Source organism: Pan troglodytes, chromosome 11 (genome assembly GCF_028858775.2).
Source record: "Pan troglodytes isolate AG18354 chromosome 11, NHGRI_mPanTro3-v2.0_pri, whole genome shotgun sequence".
Classification (NCBI taxonomy): Eukaryota; Metazoa; Chordata; class Mammalia; order Primates; family Hominidae; genus Pan; species Pan troglodytes.
Genome location: NC_072409.2, coordinates 32,825,016 through 32,848,799, shown reverse-complemented (window position 1 = coordinate 32,848,799; position 23,784 = coordinate 32,825,016). Strand labels below are relative to the sequence as shown.

At 34.9% G+C, this 23,784-nt stretch overlaps 1 protein-coding gene across 10 annotated transcripts in view; it reads left to right on the top strand.

The window, feature by feature from the left end:
- The window catches only part of FKTN (fukutin), a 101,474-nt gene that overhangs the window by 29,793 nt on the left and 47,897 nt on the right, over positions 1-23,784 (top strand). For 9 of the 10 annotated variants that reach the window (XR_010148600.1, XR_008537300.2, XR_010148601.1 and 6 more), the window contains 5 exons: positions 2,883-2,942; positions 7,429-7,632; positions 10,500-10,777; positions 14,106-14,238; positions 21,569-21,698. Coding sequence is in view for 7 of the 10 variants with exons in the window: in XM_009457061.5 (XP_009455336.2) it covers positions 2,883-2,942; positions 7,429-7,632; positions 10,500-10,777; positions 14,106-14,238; positions 21,569-21,698 (805 nt within the window). In the remaining 3 variants the exon portion in view is untranslated. The remainder of the gene's footprint in view (positions 1-2,882; positions 2,943-7,428; positions 7,633-10,499; positions 10,778-14,105; positions 14,239-21,568; positions 21,699-23,784) is intronic. The other variant, XM_054658923.2, reaches the window with a different exon arrangement.

Below are 23,784 nucleotides of genomic sequence, written 5' to 3'. Positions count from 1 at the left end.
AATATGGTGATACAGAGAGCTAAGTGAATGAAGTGTGATTTCAGTGAGGCAGAGGTTGTCAACAATTCTTGGTATATCAAATAAGATAAGTATTGATAATTGACCGTTGGATTTAGCAATGTTCAGGTCATTGGTGATCTTGATGATGCTCAGCAGAGTGAATTTAAAATGAAGTGAGTTCATGGGAGGAGAGGAATTGGAGGCAATGAGAAGAGACAACCCATTAGGAGTTTTGCTGTAATGGGGGCAGAAAGTTGTTCTTTGGGAAAAGAGGAGTTGAGAAGTTTTTGTGTTTTGTTTTAATTATTAGTGTTTTAAGATGGAATAAATAATAGTCATGTTTGTATACTGATGGGAATGATCCATCAGAGAAAGAAAAATTGCTGGAGCAATGTCTTTGTCCAGTCAAGGGGGGATGGGATTTAGTGCATAAGTGGAGAGGCTGGCCTTAGATAGGAACATAGACAATTCATCTGTTATGACAGAAGGGAAGGTGTATTATATGGATATAATTCTTGTACAGTAGGTGGGAAGATGTGGTGGGGGTTTTTGAAAATTATTTTCAAATTTCTTTTTTCTCAGTGAAATAGAAAGCAATGCCATAAGTTGAAAGATAGGATAGGGAGGTGTTAGAAAAAAGGGGGAAAAGTCGTCTAGGAGAATGAGACAGTTAATACACAAGGGGAATGTAGTATGATTTCTGGGCGGAATTAAAGCCCCACTTGGGATTAGTAGTCATGAATTTAAAGTGACATCAGCCAGATATGGTGTCTCACACCTGGAATCCCAGCACTTTGGGAGGCGGAAGCAAGTGGATCACTTGAGATCAGCCTAGGCAATATGGTGACAACCTGTCTTTATGAAAAATACAAAAATTAGCCAGGTGTGGTAGTGCATGCCTCTATAGTTTCGGCTGCTAGGAAGACTGAGGTAGGAGTATCACTTGAGTCTGGAAGGTTGAGGCTGCAGTGAGCCGTGATCACGCCACTGCACTCCAGCCTGGGCAACAGAGACCCCTGTCTCAATAATAATAGTAATAATAATAAAGTGATATCAGTCAGCAGCCACATTAGCTGCACAGTTGCAGGTGCAGAATAAGTAGAAAGTTGGCCTTTGCTGAGCAAATAAAATGAAGTCAGATGGAGGAAAGTTGTCAGTGTATACAAGAGAATGATTATGAAACATGAATATTTCCTATTGCATTTTTCATAATAGCCAAAAGCTGGAAATAACCTAAATGTTCATCAACTAATGAATGAATATACAATGGAATATTAGCCATAAAAGGAAATGAAGTACTGATACATGCCACAGCATGAATGAACTTTGAAAACATCATGCTTAGTGAAAAACCAGATGTAAAAGGCCACATATATGATTCCATTTTTATGTAGTGTCCATAATGGGCAAATCCACAGAGAAGATAATTAGTGTTATGATTGGGGCTGAGTGGAGGAGGAAAGGGGAGTGGCTGTTAATAGGAACATAGTTTCTTTTTGGAGTGATTAAAATATTCTGGAATTAGATGGTGGTAATAGTTGCACAACTCTAAACATACTAAAAATCACCTTAGAAAGGCAGATTTTATGGTATGTGAATTATATCTCAATAAAGCTATATAAAAATAACATGCTAGCTCACTAGAAATTTGCTTATCCCAAACTCAACAAATTGAACAGCTCAGAAATATAGCTGAGCTGTATTTCTAATCAACTAATGTAGGACTAAGGTGAACAAGTAGCTGTATTACAATGTTTGCAGTCTCTTTTCAGGTTTCAAGATTACAGTTGTTTTTTTCTCAAACATCCCTTAGTATTAAAATGTTATTGGCTAAATTGCAGAGCTTGTGAGGAGAGACCAATTCTGGCTCAGTCTTAATTACTTAGTATATTCATCTCTCCATCCCTTCCTCTCTCCTTCCAATTAACAAACCTTTACTAAGCTATAAAAATCATCAAGCACTATCCTAGGTGCTACTGGTGATACAAAGATGGATTGGACTTTGTCCCTACCCTTGAATATGAGGTTTAATGGGGAAATGAGGTTTAGGAACTTGGAGCACATTTCATTTGTAGGGTGAGACTACTCTAATCGTTCTTCAGCATCCTCCTATCTATAGCTTATAGATAAAGTATGCACTCAAGGCATAAGAAACTTATTTGGATCTTCTTTACGCTTGAAACATTCTTCCTTTTGTCTCTACAACATCAGACATTCTTTCTCCTCTTACTCTAAAGTATTTTGGGGCTACCAGATGAAAACTCATAATAATTTTCTTTCTTCTGATGCTCTAGACCTGAAATATTTTTTATAAAAACTTCAACATTCAAAATTACGATGTATGTTAGGTAAAGCGTGCATACTGGTGCTATCTGCAAAACAAATAATAATGTTTACCTTGCAGGATTGTTGTGAGGGATCAATGAGTATACATAATTGATATATGGAAGTGTCAAACACACGAGCTCTTCAATAAACATTATTATACTTTATCACTTTGCCAAAGTCTACAAACACTAATTTTATATATGGCGATATGTTGAGATTGCAGATATAGACATAGACCTTAACAGACAAACCCTAATTCCAAAGAGTTTGCCATTCATTGATGGAAATTAATTGGTTCAGAGATGTTGACCATGTCTACCTTATTATTTAATAACTTAATTAACTTACTACAAATCTATCGATGTTTTCCATCTTGGATTTTTATATCATAAAAATGTAGAATTCTTAGCTCATGACTATATGAAAAATAGATATTTGATAATGCTTTTTAATGATTATAAGCTAATTATATTTTGAATCTCATGCCGAACTGAAATGTAATGTTGCATGCTGGGCTTTGAATTTACTAAAAAGTGCTTTTGTTATCTTCCTAGAATGGAGCTGGTTTGTCAAAATCCAAAGGAAGCCGAATTGGATTTGATAGCACACAGTGGGTATGTAGAATAAACAAGAAATTTCTCAATTATAATGTTCATTTAGTTCATTCATTTACTCCGTAAGTATTTGTTGAATGATGGCAATAATAATCGCTACCTTGTGTGGTGGGTGGCCGGTTGGTAGTGGCAGGTAAGGAACAGGCCCTTTACCAAGTGCTTTATGCAATGTCTTATTTAGTCCTTATAGAAACTTCAAGAAGTGAGTAAATATTGTTACTCTCAATTCACTTAGAGAGATTAAACTTAGTTGGCTGATAATTTGGTAAGACCAGATTCTGTCTGCCTCTAAAACCCACATTCACTGAGCTATGGTGTTTTCCCTAAATGAATGAATATATGAATCAGATTTATTTGAATAAGGGAAAAGTAATGATCAGGAATAAAAATCTATTCAACATATTCCTTTATAAGTTGAGGGGAAACCAGCAATATATACAATATATCCTTGTTTTGTTTTAGAAATTTCAGAACCTACACATTGATAAAATATATTTTCCTATGTTTTAAAACTAAATTTAGAAAGAAAAACATTGCTGGGTTACTAATAAAACACAACATTTATTCTGTTAGTATACATTATGGGAATGACCAGATATTTCTTGATACACTTCCATCTTTGGCTTCTCTATAACTAGAGATGTGGAACACTTTAAATTAGAAGTGGATTTTCAGATCACCAAGCAGTGGTCATTTTAGATCATTGCTAACACCAAGTAGATTTTGAACTACTGTTTAGAAGTAAAGTCTGGGATATCCTATTATCAGGCTCCCCAGCTCTCTAGTCTATAAGTGTCAATGTAAACTTTTAATTTATTAAAAATAGCAATTGTTTTGCTCTGTGAATTTAGGGTATTCTGAGGATAAAGGTAAGCATGACATGCTTGGAATTTATACTACCCAGTCACAGTTATAAAGATTTTAGATTAAATTAAAAAGAGGTATTTTGTATGCTTCTCTGTAACCCTTCTCTACCTCCATCCCACCCTTAGGAAACACATACACCTAATACTTGGACCTGATTTATCATCTTGTGGTTGAAGTAATTTGCTGAGATTTAAAATTCAGTATTTAACAGCCAAAGGCAACAGGGGTGATCTTTCATACATTTTAACATTATAAGATGTCATGATACTTAGAGAAACATATATTTTTCAGATTTGCCATTTATTAGGAGTCTTCATCTGTACACTGAAAAGCAATTTCAGCAAAAAATTTAAAGCCATAGTAGCTTCAGTTGGATAAAAGGTTTTCCTTTATCAGTATTAACCGACAACATTCTGACAACATTCCCAAACCTTTTAGTAAATAGAGCAGTCGGAGAAGGTACAGGTTCACTGATACATTTTAAAATGGAATTTGTGAAAAATTTAAAGCTTAAAATAATAGAAAAAAGTAGCGTGACTCTATCCTTTTCATTCAAGAAATGATCCTTGAGGTGGGAGAAAATAATGGATTTTTTTTCAAAGTCTTTACTTCCACGGTACGCAAGCAAAAAGTTGAAGAGCAGCTTACCACATTCAGTGAGTTCTCTTTATACTCTTTTACATTGAGGGGACTAAAAAAATTTGTAAATGTGGTCACTGAATCACTATATTTGCAAAATCACAGGAAAGGAGAAGTACTAACATACTTCTAAACTTTTAGAAGGAATAAAAGGTGAAATCTCATCAATAGTGTGATATTGAGCCCTGGTAAAATTCTAGGGCTCAATGTTTATGGAGTTATTAAACAGATGACTTGGGAGCACTTAGAAAAGAAAATGATCATAATTAGGAACTAGGCTTTTACTAAGAACAAGTCCTGCCAAGACTTTTTAGGTTTTAATAAAATTTTAATACACAGGCAGATGAATGGGCTATTATGGTCTCAGCATAATCTCTTTTCAACAAGATGTTTTCCAGTCTTATAAACAAAATGAGTTACTGAAGGTCAGATGATAATAGTGATTTAGAATTAATTGGATTTAGAATCAATTGGACACGTTTCCAAGGAGCGTTAATGATTGTATTGATAACAACTTGGAGGATGTGTTTAGAAGGTGAGTTATAGAATCTCTGCTTGACCCTGACCTAATCTGTATTTATATTAATAATGGTAATGAAGCTATAAGTGTGTTCATCATATTTGTATTTAACACCAACCTGAGATCCATTCAACAAACATTAAAGTACCTTTTATGTAGTAGTTCTGTTATCTCATCTTTCTTCCAAAAGCATTTCTTTCTTGTTTTTTTCCTAGTATAAAGCACAGAAAGTAATAACCCTAAAAGACACACACACACACAAAATAGCTAAATTGGACTATTAAAATTTTAAACTTCTAGTCATCAAAAAACACTATTAAGAAAATGAATAAGCATGCCACAGAGTAGCAAATATTTGTAAAACATGTATCTCACAAAGGAATGGTATCAAAGATATATGAAGAACTCCCACACGACTCAGTAATAGATTTTTTGTTCATGCCTTTCATCAAGTTGAGGATGTATTTTATTCCTGGTTTGCTGAAAGTTTTAAATCATGAATAGATACTGAATTTTGTCAAATGCTTTTTTCTATATTGAAATTATCATAGTTTTTCACTTTTTTCTGTTGATTTGTCAAATGTTATTGATTGATTTTCAAATGCTAAAGTAACCTTTCATTCCTAGGATAAATACTACTTGGTCATGATATTTACTTTCCTTTTTTATCTTTTTTTAGTTACTGGAATTGATTTTCTAATATTTTATTAAGTATTTTTGCATCTGTGTTCATGAGGGATGGTGGACTGTACTTTTTTTTGTAATGTCTTTGTCAGGTTTTGCTTTTTTTTTTTTTTTTTTTTTTTTTGAGATGAAGTCTCTCTGTCGCCCAGGCTGGAGTGCAGCCATGTGATCTCGGCTCACTGCAACCTCCACCTTGTGATCTCGGCTCACTGCAACCTCCACCTCCTGGGTTCAAGTGATTCTCCTGCCTCAGCCTCCTGAGTTGCTGGGACTACAGGCACACACCACCACGCCTGGCTAATTTTTGTATTTTTAGTAGAGACAGGGTTTCACCATGTTGGCCAGGCTGGTCCTGAACTCCTGACCTCAGGTGATCCACCTGCCTTGACCTCCCACAGTGCTGGGATTACAGGCGTGAGAAGTTTTGCTATTAAGTATGGCACTGGCCTCTTAAAATCAGATAGGAAGTATTTTCTCCTGCTCCATTTTCTCAGAAAGTTTTTGTAGAATTGGTATTCTTCCTTAAAAATGATAGAATTCACCAGTGAACTGTCTAAGTCTGAAGTTTTTCCTTGTTGTTTTGAGGGCAGTTTTTTTTTTTCCTAACAAATTCAGTTTCTTTAATAGGTATAGGGCAATTCAGATTTTGTTTCATCTTGTGGCAGTTTTGTTAAATTGTATTTTTAAAGAAATTTGTGTCATCTAAGTTGAATTTTTTGGTGTAACATTGTTTATCCTAACTTTTTACTTAGCTGTTTCTCACACTGAGGTAATAAACGTCTATAAGGCAGAGATTATTGTATTCTTGGCATTTGCATAATACTCTACACTAAAAACAAACAATGAGACTGATTCTTAGCTTTATCTCATCATTTATCCTTAAAATTGATATTTCGTCTATTTATTTATCTTGTATATATTTTTATGAGTTCCTTCAGATTTTCTGAATAAGAATTTATTCTTAATTTCATGAAGCACCTTTTTGATAGGCAAACTTTCCTATAAGTCTTGCTTTCATTGAAGTAGGCTTTTAAGCAATAGTGTATGCCAGATATTCTGTTTATCCTTGCTGTTCTTAGGTATTACTTATTCCTAAGTGTGATTTAGTCCGTTTTCATTCTACTGTTGAATTTTTGTTTTTTTCAGTAGGGGACCCTACTTACTACCCAGCAGAGTTATATTTTGAAATATTGCGGTATTAGAAAAGCACATTATGTATGGCAGTCATCAAGCAGGCAGTGTATTTTGGTCTGAGTCTTTTGCTTAGAAAGATTATTAAGCAGCATTACAGATATGAAGAAAAATGGTACAAACAACTGAATTTTGCTTTTGAAAGATTAACAAGACTGATTTTTAAAAGCTGACGGATAGTTCTCTCAATTTTGCTTGAAAAGATTTAGCTAATACTAAGAGAATAATTTTGTAAGCACCACATTTTCATGTCAGATACCACTTCCTCTGTGAAATGTCTTATCCTTTTGATGTATGGTAAATTTGTAGCTTACTGGTCTGTACTTTTATAATATGTTGTATATGTTTGTATTGTAGCATATTTCACCTTATATTGAAAATGTTCATCTTTCTTAGAAGACTGCTTATTGAGAGCAGAGACCATATGTGCTATTTAATCATTTGTATTTTTTAGCACAACGATAAGCATGGTATCTATTGGGTAAATACTCTGCATTCTTATGCAATTAATGAATTAAAAATGTTATAAAATAGACTGTTGTGTTGGCTTACTGGAATTACGAGAATTCTTTTTCTCTCAAACAGCGTGCAGTTAAAAAATTTATTATGTTAACATCCAACCAAAATGTACCAGTGTTTCTTATTGATCCTTTGATACTGGAATTGATTAATAAGAACTTTGAACAAGTCAAAAATACTTCTCATGGCTCTACTACACAATGCAAGTTTTTCTGTGTTCCAAGAGACTTTACTACATTTGCGCTGCAGTATCACCTATGGAAGAATGAGGTAAGTGACTTGCTTTCAGATAATGGAATGTGTCTCTTTTTACAAAATAGTATAGGTTTAGGCTAGTTTAAAATGTAAAACATTAAAAATTTTTCCTGAAACACTTTATAAATTGTATCAGGAATATTTTCAGCTATAAATAACAATACAACTAATCACTAAGGCAAATAGGGGATTTCTTTTTCTTATATAATGAGAGGTTAAAAGGTTAGTGGCTATTGATATTAGTTTAGCTAGCCACTGATGTCAGGACTTGTGTCTCTGAAATTCTTTATTCATTTACCTCATTATCACAGGATAGCTGTCGTAGCTCCAGATATCACATCCATGTTCACAATAGGAAGATGAGAGGAAAGATTCTGCTTTTTTGCTGGGGGAAACTTCTCAATATCAGTATTTTTAGGTCATTTCTGTTGAACTGTTTGATATCTCATAGAAAAAGCCTACAAGGCTTATTTTTACAAAGAATATTTTATAATGTCCCTTTATATTCCCCAAATGAAGTTCATAGAAATTATAACCCTCCTATATACATAATTCCCCAAATCAATATAATGTATTAACTATAATATAACCTAGAAATAAAAGGAAATGATATGTATTGCTGTGTGCAGATGCTCCAGAATGACTACACTAGAAGACATAATAAAGTAATTCGGATGCTTGTATTTAGAAGTAGGATCACAGAATGTGGTAGCTACAAATATAAACCCATGCTATGAATGATATTGTTGTTGGCAATATGATTTTCCAAAATAGTGAGCAAGTTTCCAACAACAAAAAAAGTAAAATTGTCTCTTCATTGACATGACTATTGTATTCCTGAGAAATAAAAGCTCAGACAATTATAAACAAGTTTTTCACTATGTGATTATGTGACAGGACATTTGAAATTACATAGTACACAGGATAGATTTTCATATTTTGGATTGTAGGATATCTAATGTTCTTGGCCTAGGACTCTAAATGCCAGTTTGTCATTATGATAAACCAAAAATATCCCCCCAAATTTCTAAAGTGTCTGTTGGGTACAGTCCCACTTGCCTTGAGAACCACTATTTTAGAAGAAGGGGAGTATGCCACCATTGGCAAAACTGATACTACCATAGTCAAGAGGAAGAAGCAAAAGCTCAGCCATACCCAGAATCAGCACATGGGTTCAAGTTTATTCTTCGTTTGTTTTTGTTTGTTTGTGTTGGTTTTTTTTGTTTTTGTTTTTGTTTTTTGAGACGGAGTCTCGCTGTGTCACCCAGGCTGGAGTGCAGTGGTGCAATCTCTGTTCACTGCAACCTCCGCCTCCCAGGCTCAAGGGATTCTCCTGCCTCAGCCTCCCGAGTAGCTGGGATTACAGGCGTGTGCCACCACGTGTGACTGATTTTTGTATTTTTTTTTAGTAGGGACGGGGTTTCACCATATTGGCCAGGCTGGTCTTGAACTCCTGACCTCAAATGATCCACCCGCCTCAGCCTCCCAAAAGTTTCTCCTTTTGTACATATGACATCCTACTATTCAAGAGATTCAAGAGCCCTTGGATAGTCCCCCCTAAAACATCCCCCAATGTGGAGCTAATCAGATGGTTAGATCTAATAATGAAAGACTCCATTTGCATGTGATTTTTCTTTATTAATGCCATTACCATAAAGTGAGCAAACCTCTGCCAAGGCTACTGGGAGTGGACTTTTCCAGCAAAACCTTGACCTAGGCCTTTACACCAATTGATCAGAGCAACTATTTTGTTCTTTACTTCTCTTGTTGATGGTTATAAGAAAGCAAACCATATCATAATTCTGCCTATTTTGTCTGTCAGTCTTTCCTCCTATAACCCAAGGTCACATTCTTCTCAAGTTCTGGCCGGCCTTTTAAATATTTGCTGAATTTGTCAGCTGATAATGCCTTTCTTTTATTCTATTCAGTAGTGTCTTTCTCTGAATTGGCTACCCTCCCCCTCAGTCAGTGCTTTCTACTTCTAAGGTGTACCAAGAAAGAAAAGGGAAGAAGGGAATGTTACAGTTGATAATGAAACAAATGATGTTGGAAAATGAACCTTGTCTTACAGTATGTTTGTTAATTTCTAATGATTTGCATTATGATGGTGTTCTATTATGGTAGTATTTTAAGATGTTGGGATGTAAACTATGAGATGAAAGAACTACTTTTTTGAAGTACTTTTGAAGATAAAGGTTATTAAAAGTTAAATTAAGAATTACAAGTTTAATTTTAAGTGCTGTCCTTAAATCAACATTTACTTTATAGAAACTAACTAGAAAACACTAACATGAGCATTCTCATTCCAAGGAAGGGATTTGTATTAATTTTCATAGAGTTTTTTTTGTTTTTTTTTTTGAGACAGGGTCTCACTTTGTCACCCAGGCTTGAGTGCAGTGGCACAATCTTGGCTCACTGCAGCCTTGATCTCTCAGGTTCAAGCGATCCTCCTGGCTCAGACCCCCAAGTAGCTGGGACTACAGGTACATGCCACCACACCTTGGCAAATTTTTGTTTGTATTTTTTGTAGAGACAGGTTGCCCAGGCTGGTCTCAAACTCCTGAGCTCAAGTGATCCACCTGCCTCAGCCTCCCAAAGCGCTGGGATTACAGGGGTGAGCCATCATGGTGCCCAACCTATAAAGAGAGTCTTTGGCTATATCTTTCCTGCTACATACTTTGTATTTTTGCTGCTTTCCTTTATTCTCCCACCACTACCTTCTGCCCATCACCCTCATTAAAAAATGTTCTTACAGAGCAGATTAGCAAAAATATGGCTCAAGTTCAATATAAGAATCACTTTAGTTTTGCTACTAGTATTTGGCTTTAAATATTCAATGTTTAAGTGTTGTTTCTTGATGTCTGATGCTTCTTTGGTTCTAGGAAGGCTGGTTTCGGATAGCTGAGAATATGGGATTTCAGTGCCTAAAGATTGAGAGTAAAGATCCCCGGCTAGACGGGATAGACTCACTTTCTGGAACTGAAATCCCCCTGCACTATATCTGCAAACTGGCCACTCATGCGATCCACTTGGTAGTCTTTCATGAGAGGAGTGGCAACTACCTCTGGCACGGCCACTTGAGACTTAAAGAACACATTGACAGGAAATTTGTTCCCTTCCGAAAGTTACAGTTTGGTCGTTATCCAGGAGCTTTTGACAGGTAAGTTCAGAGTCAAAACGTGAAATGTGAAATGAGTGTTGTTCAGTCATAATTCTTGCAATGTTTTTACATTTGAGTATTGAAATCTAATATATAATTTATATAAGTGTTTACAGTAACATTATTCTTAATGACTCCAAATTAGAAGCAACCCAAATGTCCTTCAACAATACAAGGATTGGCTGGGCACTGTGGCTCATGCATGTAATCCCAGCACTTTGGGAGGCTGAGGTGGGCAGATCACCTGAGGTCAGGAGTTCGAGACCAGCCTGGCCAACATGGTGAAACCTCGTCTCTACAAAAAAATACAAAAATTATCCATGCATTGTGGTGGGTGCCTGTAATCCCAGCTACTGGGGAGGCTGAGGCAGGAGAATTGCTTGAGCCCTGGAGGTGGAGGTTGTAGTGAGCCGAGATTGTGATACCACACTCTAAGCTGGGCAACAGAGCAGGACTTTGTCTCAAAAAAAAAAAAAAACTGTAAAGGAATAAATAATTTTTGATATATGTGTTCATACAATGGAGTATTACACAGCAGGAAAAAATAAACTAGGGGTCTGTGCACATTGTGGATGAATCCTGCAATGCTGAATGACACAAGGCACAAAAGAATCTAAATTCTATTATTATTATTATTTTTTTCCATTCAAAAGTTTCTTTTATTCATTAATAAACAATGATATATATGTATACACAGCTTCATAATCATACCAAAAAAGTTTAAGTGAACTATCCTTTAAAGGCTGAGACCATAACTTTTTGAACAGAAATAATATGGATTATAAGATAGTATATTGATTTTTGCCGTCTTTATTTTAATATAAAGAACAAATTGTGTGGTAAGACTAATTTATTTTCCCACTTTGAAATTAAACCTCTCTAGAAACATTTAGATAAATTATGAACTAATCTTTAAAATACCGTATTACTTCAGCATTTCAAAATCAGTAAGTTTGGAAACTGTATTTAAGTTAATATTAGGAATAATATAACCACTGTTGATAACTAACAATATAGCCAAAAGAAAATGTGGTACATACACACAATGGAGTACTATTCAGCCATAAAAAAGAATGAGATCCTGTCATTTGCAACAACATGGATAGAACTGGAGATCATTATATTAAGTGAAATAAGCCAGGCACAGAAAGACAAACTTTCCATGTTCTCACTTATTTGTGGGAGTGAAAAATGAAAATAACTGAACTCATGGAGATGGAGAGTAGAGTGATGGTTATCAGAGGCTAGGAAGCGTAGTGGGGGAAAGAGGGGAAGAGGGGGATGGTTAATGGGTACAAAAAAATAGTTAGAAATAATGAATAATACTGAGTATTTGCTAGGACAACAGGGTGACTATAGTAAAAAATAATTGTACATTTTAAAATAACTAAAAGTATACTTGGATTGTTTAATACAAAGGATAAATGCTTGAGGTGATAGATACCCCATTTACTCTGATGTGATTATGCATTGCATGCTTGTATCAAAATATTGCATGTAACCCATAAGTATACACACCTACTATGTACCTACAAAAATTGAAAATACAAAAGTGAAAGTAAATTCTATTATTACTTTTATAAAAAGTTCAAACACATGCTAAATTATGTTCATGGATGTATACCCTTATAGTAAAAGTATTAGGAAGGCTAAGCAAGACGTACCAAAAAAGACTAGATAGAGGACACAGAGAACTACAGGGAAACTGGAAGAATTTTATTTCTGTGGTGGAGACTTTGGTGTTTACTTTATAATTCATTATTTTGTGCCTTTATGTTATGCACTTTCCTGTATATTTTTTAAAACCATGTGCAAAAATTTATCTTTGGCTATCTCAATAATAAAAATGTTTCTTGTGAGAAACAGTTATTTGAAGGAACTCATGTAAAATTTGATTAGCTATAGTTTTTAATATTAACAATTACAGGATTAAAAACATTCTTGAAGTTATACTTGGAGTATGAAGTTTCTAACCTAGAATTGTCCCTTTTATTCTCCTTTTGAAATCAGCGATAATGATGTTACAGTCTACTTTGAATAGCAGAATCTGATGTAAAGGTAGCAGTAAATATTTGTAAGGATTTTCACATTAAAAACTCCTTCTTAGTAACTTCCAGTGAGATAATTCTTATCTGTTACACTTGAGAAGTGTAAGAGTATGTTTATTCTTGCCTTCTTTAAAAAAATATATATATATTATATATATATGTTTCCTCTCTCTATCTGGAATCATGTGAGATTGCCTTCTTATTAGTACTTAAAGTCACATATTTGAGAACGACTGAAAAAGGTATTCGAAACTGAAGTCTTCTATATTTTTTGTGTATGAAAAGTCGGAACTTTTCTGAACCAAGCCATATTTTCAAAATGACCAAAAAAAAAATGAGTAGAGATGGAGAACAATACTTTGTTTTTATTATTGGCTTCTCTTATTTTAATCAAAAATCTTAATACTCACTGTTCTCTTACCACTTTTTTGCATGTTTTTTTCTTATTCCGTATTTCAAATGACCTTCTTTAGGGAGACATTATCTTTTAGTTTTTTAAAGCTTTGTGAATTTATTTCAAAATTTAATAACTTAGTAAAGTTCAAAATTGTCAGTTACTTATTAAACACAAACATGTAACAATAGATAAACGCTATCTCTACATTGTAAAATTTTATATGAGTAGGAATGGAAAACTCTCAAATAATATTTTTAGAGTATGGGATCCAAAATACATAAGATAGATTTGCAGATTAGCATTTTACCCATTAATGAGATTCTCAGGCCATTGTAATTAACTTGTGTGTCTTAAGTGTTAAAAACATTTACTTCTCTAAAAGTAAACTGATAATTAAAAATTATGTCACGAAATTTTTGTTTCTGCTTAAAATGCCAAGTGTGTATGAACAAATACAAATATATTAATATATAAATACATTAACCAAAATAATTAAAACTCAACTGTTTGATGTCAGATTTTTCAAGGTCTTATTAAAATTGCTAATTGATATCTGACATAATTGATGAAACTATGCTTGATGTTTAGGTATTTTGCTAATGTTTGATATTTGTAAGAGGCTGCCAGTATTCTGGGTTAAATCCTTTTAATAAATCTTTTATTATTATTATTATTATTATTTTTAAATTTTACTTTAAGTAGTGGGACACATGTACTGAACGTGCAGGTTTGTTACATAGGTATACATGTGCCATGGTAGTTTGCTGCACCTATCAACCTGTTATCTAGGTTTTAAGCTCTGCATGCATTAGGTATTTGTCCTAATGTTCTCCCTCCCCTTTTCCCCCACCCCTCATTAATAAATCTTAACTTTTGTTTTCAGGCCAGAGTTACAGCAAGTTACTGTTGATGGACTGGAAGTTCTCATTCCAAAGGATCCAATGCACTTTGTAGAAGAAGTACCACACTCTAGGTTTATTGAGTGTAGGTATAAAGAAGCTCGAGCATTCTTTCAGGTTAGAGACAACCAAATGTGTACTTTTAAATTAAAGAAAATGTTGGGATTATTTTTAATATTTGGGGGTGGTAAGATGAAGGGGCTTATGGAAAATAGAAAAGTAAACATCCTTTTTTGATATGTCTCTTTTCTTCTAGATTGTTTTCTTTCAGTTTTTTTAGAAGTAGATTAAAAATTAACCTTAAGAAACTATTTTCTAAGTCAATAGGTTGATATTTATTTATTGTTTTATTTGAATAACTTTAATAGATTTAGCACTGGCTTCTGCCTTAAGATAGCCCATTAACTTTGTGAAAGGTGGTGTATTCCCAGTCCAAGTAGGATAAAGCCACTATAGAAGATGGACCATGTAGATTTAGAAAAGACTTCATGAAAATACAGTTTGTTTCAGAGTTGGCATTGAATATAATTTTTTTTGCATTTATGAAGGTTTTTGAAGATAAATGCTACACAAAGACCAGGTGCTTTTAAAACTTTATTCTCTTGCTGCAGCTTTCAATTCAATACACATTTATTGTGTTCCGCAGGCTTCTGGCCCTGGGGATATAAAGATGATTTTGAAAGTCATGAAAGTTCAGCTCTAAGAGATGACATGAAACACAGAGATACAGTGAAAACAGGCAAATTTACAGTGGGGTTTTGGTACCCGAATTCTTTCACTTGCCCTTTATTTTCTGGGGTTCCCTGCCAAGAAAGCTGTGTCCACGAGGGATACGAAAATGAAGTATATAACTGTCAAGTGCCCAAGACCCACAAATCTGAGGTTTCTCTAATACAGTGTACTGGCACCTAAAGCTGAGGCCTGACAGCCCAAGTGGGCCTTCTTAGCCCTATTTCCTTAAGTCATTGTGGAGCTGTGAAATTTATGCAGCCAGCCTCATGAATAAAAAGCTGAAAAACCACATGTGTGGATGGGCCTACTCTAGTAGAAAAGTGCTGCCTGACATATGCCTACCACATAATAACAGGAAGTAGAAGAGATGGAGTTTTATGTTTAAACTTGACCGCTCTTCCTGTCCTAAGGGAGTTTGCTGTGGTTGTCATCTCTATTATAGCAATTATCACAGTGAATTATGAATATCTGTCTTGTCCTCTTATCAAATTTTATGAACTTCTTGATAACAGGAGTGTTCTTTTATTTACCTGTGTTGGCCCAGTATCTACTGTACCTGGCATAAAGAAAAAATCCAGTAGGGTCAGTTTTCAAATTAAAGTGAACATACATGTATTTGAACACTTGATGGCGCCAAACAGTCTTAAATGTAATGCTTGGTGTAAAGCAATAAATTAATCTAATAGACCTCATAAAGCAGCCGCCTTTCTTTTTTTAAAATAATTTTTAAAAAGCAATTTTAAATACATAAAAGCTGCAAGTACAGTACCGATAACTTTTTTTTTTCTGAACCACTTGGGAGTAAGATGTTGACCACAACTTCAAAAAATTTAGTATTTTTTTAAAAATAGGAACATTCTCTACATGTCCTAATATGAAAGTTAGGAAATTAGCACATACATTTTTACCATTTAATCCCTATTCAATTTTTGTCAGTTGTCCCAATAATAACCTTTGTAATAAAAAGATTCAATTCAGAATCACGTTTTCTTAATTTTCCTGTCTCTTTAGTCTTCTTCAGTCTGGGACAGTTTCTCAGTTCTTTTATTACTTTCATGACTAATACTTTTGAAGATTACAAGCCAGATGTTTTGTGCAGTGTCCCTCATTTGGGGTTTGCCCGGGGGTTCCTCATGTTAGATTTAGGTTATACTTCTTTAGAAGGTATAGAAGTGGTGCTGTGTTCTCATTACATCTCACTGGGCACTGCATAATTTTGATTTGTCCCATTACTGTTGATATTCACATTGTTCACCTGATTAAAGTGCTGTCTGAAACTTCATATCTTTACCACTATGAAGTTTCTGTTTTTCCCTTTATAATAATAAGCATCTGGCAAGAAGTTACTTTAAAACTATGTAAATATTGTTTTCATTACATTTTCAATTTATTTGTTCATATCAATATAAATAAATTCATGGTTTCCTATTTTACCCTATGGGTTATAGTCAATTATTTTCATTATTTATTTTGATCTTCAGATTGTTCCATATTTGGCCAGTAGAAACTCCTTCATAATGCTTTCTGTGTCCTTTTGACTTGTCTCCGTTGTTTTTTGAACACTTTATTACTTTTTGGCACTATAAAATATTCTGGGTTCATCTTACGATTTTCGTACCTCCACCCTGGGATCAGCCATTTCTTTAAGTCCTGTTTCCTTTTAGAAGCCAAGACCTGGATGCCAGGTGTACCCATTGCTATTTGGGTTTTGCTGCAGAGAGTTTCTCTCAGTGAACAGGGGTAGGGTGTATATGTCTGTGTGTATTTATTTCTGTATCTATCTATTGAAACCTCTGAATTCACATTGACATCTCCAGTCCGGTTAAAAGTTCCAATTAAACAACAGAGTTCATTTCCATATTTGCGACTCCCTTTTCAAATCGTGAGAAATCTGACTCCCATTGTCCTTAATGTTTACTTAGTTGTTCAGTCTCCCTGTATGTAACCTATCTTCCAACACATGTCCTCCCCTCCCTACCCCCTGTTCTTCTCACTCTACCTGGGCACTGCTATCCCCTGCTGGGCTGCAGCCAGATAGAGGCATTCTTCTTACCCTGTTCAGGCTCTGACTTCCCACACCTGGCTGCTCTTCTGCAGAGAGGCTTTCCTCACCCTGCTTGGGCTCTGACTCCCCACACTGGACACTCTCCTACCCTCTTCATGTGGATGTCCTCATTACCTGCCCAGGCTCTGATACCCCATATCAGGCAATCCCTTTGCACAAAAACCTTTCTTGCTCTGCCCCATCTAATGGTTTTAGTATCGAATAGTTCAGGAAGGGCGGGAGACTTTATTTACTTTTAATTATTTTCTCAATCTACCATGAAGTTCAAAAACTAGAATAATATACCTTTTCCTGAATTTGATTTTGTTTTAGCAAAAACCATCACAAGATAATTAATGAGCTCCAGGCTGTTGACTATCAGTGAAAAACCAAAAGGAAAGTTGGAAATATCTGTACACCTGGCCTAGGAATATCTAGATAGCAATATTTTTGTTTTATTTCTACTAATTTGCTCTAAGATTTTGGGCAAATTTCTGAGCCTTGGTTTCCTCATCTACAATAAGAGTTGGTACCTTCTGTCATCTTATTCTTTGATATAAGATTTGTGCTTTTGGATTCCACGATTCTTCTTGGGCTTTGTGTCCCCGTTCATTGGCTGAACAGGAAAAATTAAATAAACATGATATTTAAAGTAGGATATTAATTTTGTCTTTTTTTAGAGGTATAGTAATCCTGAGATTTGTACTCGGGATTTATTTTTATTTGTTTACTTATTTATTTTATTTTTAACTTTTAAGTTCAGGGGTACAAGTGCAAGTTTGTTACATAGGTAAACTTGTGTTGTGGGGGTTTGTTGTACGGATTATTTCACCACCCAAGTATTAAGCCTAGTACCTATTAGTTATTTTTCCTGGTCCTCTTTCTCCTCCCACCCTCCAAAAGAACCCACGGTGTGTTGTTCCCCTCTATGCGTCCATGTGTTCTCATCATTTAGCTCCCACTTATAAAAACATGAAGTATTAGGTTTTCTGTTCCTGTGTTAGTTTGCTAAAGATAATGGCCTTCAGCTCCATCCATGTCCCTGCAAAGAACATGATCTTGTTCTTTTTTATGGCTGTGTAGTATTCCATGGTGTATATATACTACATTTTATTTATCCAGTCTATCATTGATGAGCATTTAGATTGATTCCATGCCTTTGCTATTGTGAATAGTGCTGCAGGGAACACACACATGTATGTGTCTTTATAATAGAATGAATGATTTATATTCCTTTCATATATATCTGATAATGGAATTGCTGGGTCAAACAGTATTTCTGTCTTTAGGTCATTGAGGAATCACCACACTGTCTTCCACAATGGTTGAACTAATTTACACTCCCACCAACTGTGTATAAGTGTTCCTTTTTCTCCAAAACCTCACCAATATCTGGGTTTTATTTTATTTTATTTTATTAGTATTTTTTTTTACTTGTTATATTAGCCACTCTGACTGGTATTAGATAGTATCGTATTGTTTTTCATTGCATTTTCTAATGATCAGTGATGTTGAACTTTTTTCATATGATTGTTGGCCACATGTATGTCTTTTGAAAAGTGTCTGTTCGTGTCCTTCACCCACTTTTTAATGGGGTTGTTTGGTTTTTTTCTTGTAAATTTGTTTAAGTTCCTGATAGATGCTGGATATTAGACCTAATAGCTAAGGTTTGCAAACCATAGTTTGCAAAAATGTTCTCCCATTCCATAGGTTATATGTTTACTCTGTTGATAGTTTCTTTTGCTGTGCAGAAGCTCTTTATTTTAATTAGATCCTATTTGTCAGTTTTTGCTTTTGTTGCAATTTCTTTTGGCATCTTCATGAAATTTTTTTGCCTGTGCCTGTGTCCTAAATGGTATTGCCTGGGTTATCTTCCAGGGTTTTTATAGTTTTGGGTTTTACATTTAAGTCTTTAATCTATCTTGTACAGGATATTTTTAAATGAAAAAAGTATGTATACTATAATTTTTAAAATTTATAGCAGATGTTTAAGGTATACAGCTCTATGCATGTATGCACTTTAACACATACAAGGATCAGTTCTGAGAAATGAAATTTCTGGCTGGGCGCTGTGGCTCACGCCTGTAATCCTAGCACTTTGGGAGGCCAAGGCGGGTGGATTGCCTGAGCTCAGGAGTTTGAGACCAGTCTGGGCAACATGGTGAAACCCCGGCTCTACAAAACACACAAAAATTAGCTGGACATGGTGGTGTGCACTTGTAATCCCAGCTACTTGGAAGGCTGAGGTAGAAGAATCACTTGAACCCACGAGGTGGAGGTTGCAGTGAGCCAAGATCATGCCCCTAAATTCCAGCCTGGGCAACAGAGCGAGGAGACTTTGTCTCCAAAAAAAAAAAAAAAAGAAATGGAATTTCTGAGAGTGTCATGTTAAGAAAAGTAGATTGGGGTGGGAATATGTCCATATGGGAGCAGTACCAGCAGAAGGTAACTATCAGACCTGATGTTTTCGTAGAGCACAAATTTTTCATATTTGCTGTTTAATCCTTTCAGTCACTCTGTGTAATAAGGCAAGGATTCTTTTAACAGGTAAGAAAATTGATGTTTCAAGATGTCAGTTACATGGTCATCGTTGGTTGAGCATGGACTAAATCCTAGGTCTCCACCTCTTAACTCCAGGCTTTTCCTACTACAAAAAGCATTATAACATGTATCTCTCATTCCAGTCATTTATTGTGAGAGCACTTATGGCTTTGAGGAAAGGGATGTATTCAAATTGAAGGGATCCTGTGTAATTTGTATATTCTGTAGACAGTGACTTATCTGCAAGAAATTCTTCTTACTGAAGGTAGGGTACTTTTTGCTTAAGATTCATATAGTCCATCCAGGATCTATATTCTTTCCTACTATATTGTAAAAGAATTACAGGATATTTTAGGATGTTGCAGGCCTGGGAGGGGCTTAGTCAATCATTTATTCATTTGCCCATTCATCAGTATGTGTTTTTCAGATATTATGTGCCAGGCACCATTCTAAACCTGTAGATACAGTGATGAAGAGATGTAGTACTTGCCCTCAGGGAACTATCTTTACAGTCTAGTGGAGGGAATATAAAATTGATGATTAGGATTAAATATGATATGAATTATAGTAAAAGTATTTACAAGTGGTAACTATTATAAGCTTGTTAAGGAAAAAGATAATTCATTTGTCTTTGTATATCTAGAACCAAACATAATTCTTTGCTCTATAAATGTTGAATAGAAACACTTCCTGAATAGGAACATTGGAAGAATAAATACATACGTCTTCCTGGGAAAACTGGGGAATGTTTTGCAGAGGTTGGAGCTGAGACTTGAAAGATTTTATTGATCGGGGCCATATCAGATAAAGGAAACAACAAGTGCAGAGGCTTGAAAAGTTGTGGTATATTTGAGGAGTTACAAGTTATTGTGGTATATTTGGGGGTTTACAAGTTATAAGATGAAGTGTGAGGAGATGCAGATGAGGCTGGACCCCAGTAGTCAGGAACCAGAACACAGTGTTTATGTCCACCAGGACAAGAAGTTTAGATTTTGTCCCACAGGTAGCGAAGCAACACTATAGAATTTATAGTGCTTTCCTCAGCTCCAGAACACTCTAAAAACGAAGAGAATCAGAAAACCAAGATGACTAAATGATATATACGACCTGACAATTTGCAAGACATTTTTCTCCTTCAATCTTCACAGCAGTCCTGCGAAGTATAATAATTATCTTTAAACTACAAATGAGAAAAGTAGATACAAGAGAGATTTGTTTATTACATTCTTTCATTCATTCAGCAAATACTCAGGCACTACTCTACCCACTGGAGACATAATGATAAAATGAATGCACTTTCCTCATAGAAAGTGAGGATGATATGCACATGGTCAAAGCTAAAAAGAAGTGCGCTAGATTTGATAATCTGATTCAAAATCTCAGGCTTTTTCTACTATACTACACAGTCTCTAAAGACCAATAGAATCACTGAATGGTGAAAACATTATTAAATTCTTTTTGTTTCAGCTATGTTTGTAGCTCTCATAATTAGCCTTATTTTATCCTGAACTGTCCAGCTACTAAATTGCGATGTAAAGGAGGGAGCTGATAAAAGGATGTCTCATCCTTTGGGAATCCTGGTTCTATTCTTTCCCTTTTAATTTATCTCTCCAAGAATCTACTCTTAAGTGTTCATTTTAATGTGGGACAAACAAGTAACCATAAAACGTGGTTTTTATAATATAAAAAGATTATATGGGGTTAGTTTTCTTTTTTTTCTTCTTTCTTTCTTTTCTTTTCTTTTTTTTTTTTTTTTTTGAGACAGTCTCATTCTGTCGCCCAGGCTGGAGTATAGTGGTGTGATCTTTGCTTAGTGCAACCTCCACCTCCCGGGTTCAAGTGATTCTCTTGCCTCAACCTCTCGAGTAGCTGGAACTATAGGCGCGGGCCACCACTCTCAGCTAATTTTTGTTTTTAGTAGAGATGGGGTTTTGCCATGTGGGCCAGGCTAGTTTTGAACTCCTGACCCCAAGTGATCCACCTGCCTTGGCTTCCCAAAGTTCTGGGGTTACAGGCGTGAGCCACTGTGCCCAGCCTGGGGTTAATTTTCAAATTTAATTCAGATGCCACAGAAAGATTCCTAGCAATTTAGAAATGGCTGTAATAGCTGACTATTTATTATATCTGTAGCAGTACCTTGATGATAACACTGTGGAAGCTGTGGCCTTTCGGAAGAGTGCAAAGGAATTACTGCAACTAGCAGCGAAAACATTAAACAAATTGGGAGTACCATTCTGGCTGAGCAGTGGAACTTGTCTAGGTAAAATTCTTATGACTTTCCATTTGTCTTTCTGTCATTTTGTCCTCTGGCTTTAGGGATTACTGCTTGAGATGACAAAATATAAGTGATATTTGAAGTGTCATGTGTATAGACAGAATAAACATGAGTGCATGCAGCAAGGATCTATTGATTTCCTTAAAGAAGTTAATTTGAGAATTATAAAAAAGAATGTTAGAAAGGCCATGGTTGTGTTTACTCATAATTATAAATAATATGTATAAAATGTATATCAGAACATGTAGACTATACAGTAGTCCCCCCTTATCCATGGACAATACATTCCAAGACCACCAGTGGATGCCTGAAATCTCCGATAGTACTGAACCCTATATACGCTGCTCTTTCCCTATACATACATACGACGTTTAATTTATAAATTAGGCACAGTAAGAGATGGACAACAATAAATAATAAAATGGAACAATTTTAACAATACTATAATAAAAGTTGTGTGAGTGTGATCTCTGTCTCTCAGAGTATCTTATTTTACTGTACTCACTGTTATTCTTCTTACGATGGTGTGAGATGATAAAATGCCTACATGATGAGATGAAGGGAGATGAAGGATGTAGGCATTGTGATGTAGTGTTAGTCTACTATTGAAAATTTCCTGGGAAAATCAAGGAATGTGTCACAGAGGCTAAATCTGAGCCCTGAAAGATTTGATTTAACACTTCTGAATTGTTTATTTCTGGAATTTACCATTTAATATCTTCAGATCGTGGTTGTCCACAGGTAACTGAAACTGCTAAAAGCAAAACCACGGATATGGCGGGACTACTATAGTTGATTCTCAGATAATCCTTAAATTAGCATTTTATTATTTCTATCCCAAAGATTGTTATTGCCTTTTTTTATAATTATAAAAAACCCTCTGTTTCTTTACTTATATACCATTCAAACAGCTTGCATTGCACCAAATGTTTCTAATGAGAGGAACATTAAAGGCAGTGTCATAAGGTCTTCCATCAACCTTTCCTAGGTCATTGGTAGTATCACTAACTAGACATCACTGTTCATCTGACATGGACATACAGACTTTTCTACAGTCCTTAAGCAGGTTGCTATTAGAATCTATGAGTGATTTCTGGGTCTCTGTCCACTGTCCATTAAATCAAACTTCTTTGGAATTTAGAATTATTTAGAATCTTAAATTTTGTTTTGTTTTTATTTGTTGTCTCTTGATTATCATGATAGTTAATTATAGCTGTATTTGCTTTTTCTTTATAGTAACCATATCTGTACAAAAGTTAATTCAACTCCTGCCTTTATAGGGATGGGGTTGCCATCCAATTTATTGTTCAATTCAAGAGACTTGAGAAAGGAAGCACCATTAATAATTATGTTGGTACAACAGGCATAAACTGGGATATATGGTTTTCCTATCTATTAGCCTTTGTTGAAAATTTACATGGTTCTTCCTGCCAAGGAGCTTACTACTAGAATAAGCCAAAAAAAAAAAAAGTACATCTCACACATTTATGTAATATTTGCTTTAAGGTTTAATTTTTTAGAAACAAGATTGTTTTATAATGTGTGTCATCAAAGACACTTCATAGTCATTTGACATGATTTGTTTTGAGTTTTCAGTCCCATGGTTTTCTGTCTGATTTAACGGCACTTATGAGGGAGTTGTATTAGATGATATTTAAGAAAACTTTTATTTTTAATTGTTTATAATTCTTTAATAGAATTATTTTAGAATTCCAAACAATATTATCCAACAGCAATGCCTATAAGGATAATCGCAGTCATTTATTTACTTTTGAAATAATTGGAATGAAATGATTAGAAAGATCATAGGGGAGACCCAGGAGTCCTTAATAATATTAAGGTACATGTTTTATTTCTTCAGAACAGTGCTATAGCAACGAATTGAGAGCACATACATGGTAAACACTTAGAAATATCATTTGGCAGTGTGTTGAACATTGAAGCTGCTACTGCTTTTCTTTTTCATACAGCCCATCAGGTGGTCACTGTTGAGAGCTGTTAGGTTCTACAAATTATTGCTCAAGAAAAATATATTGGTTAAGCAAAAGAATTAAATATTTTTTGCATATCT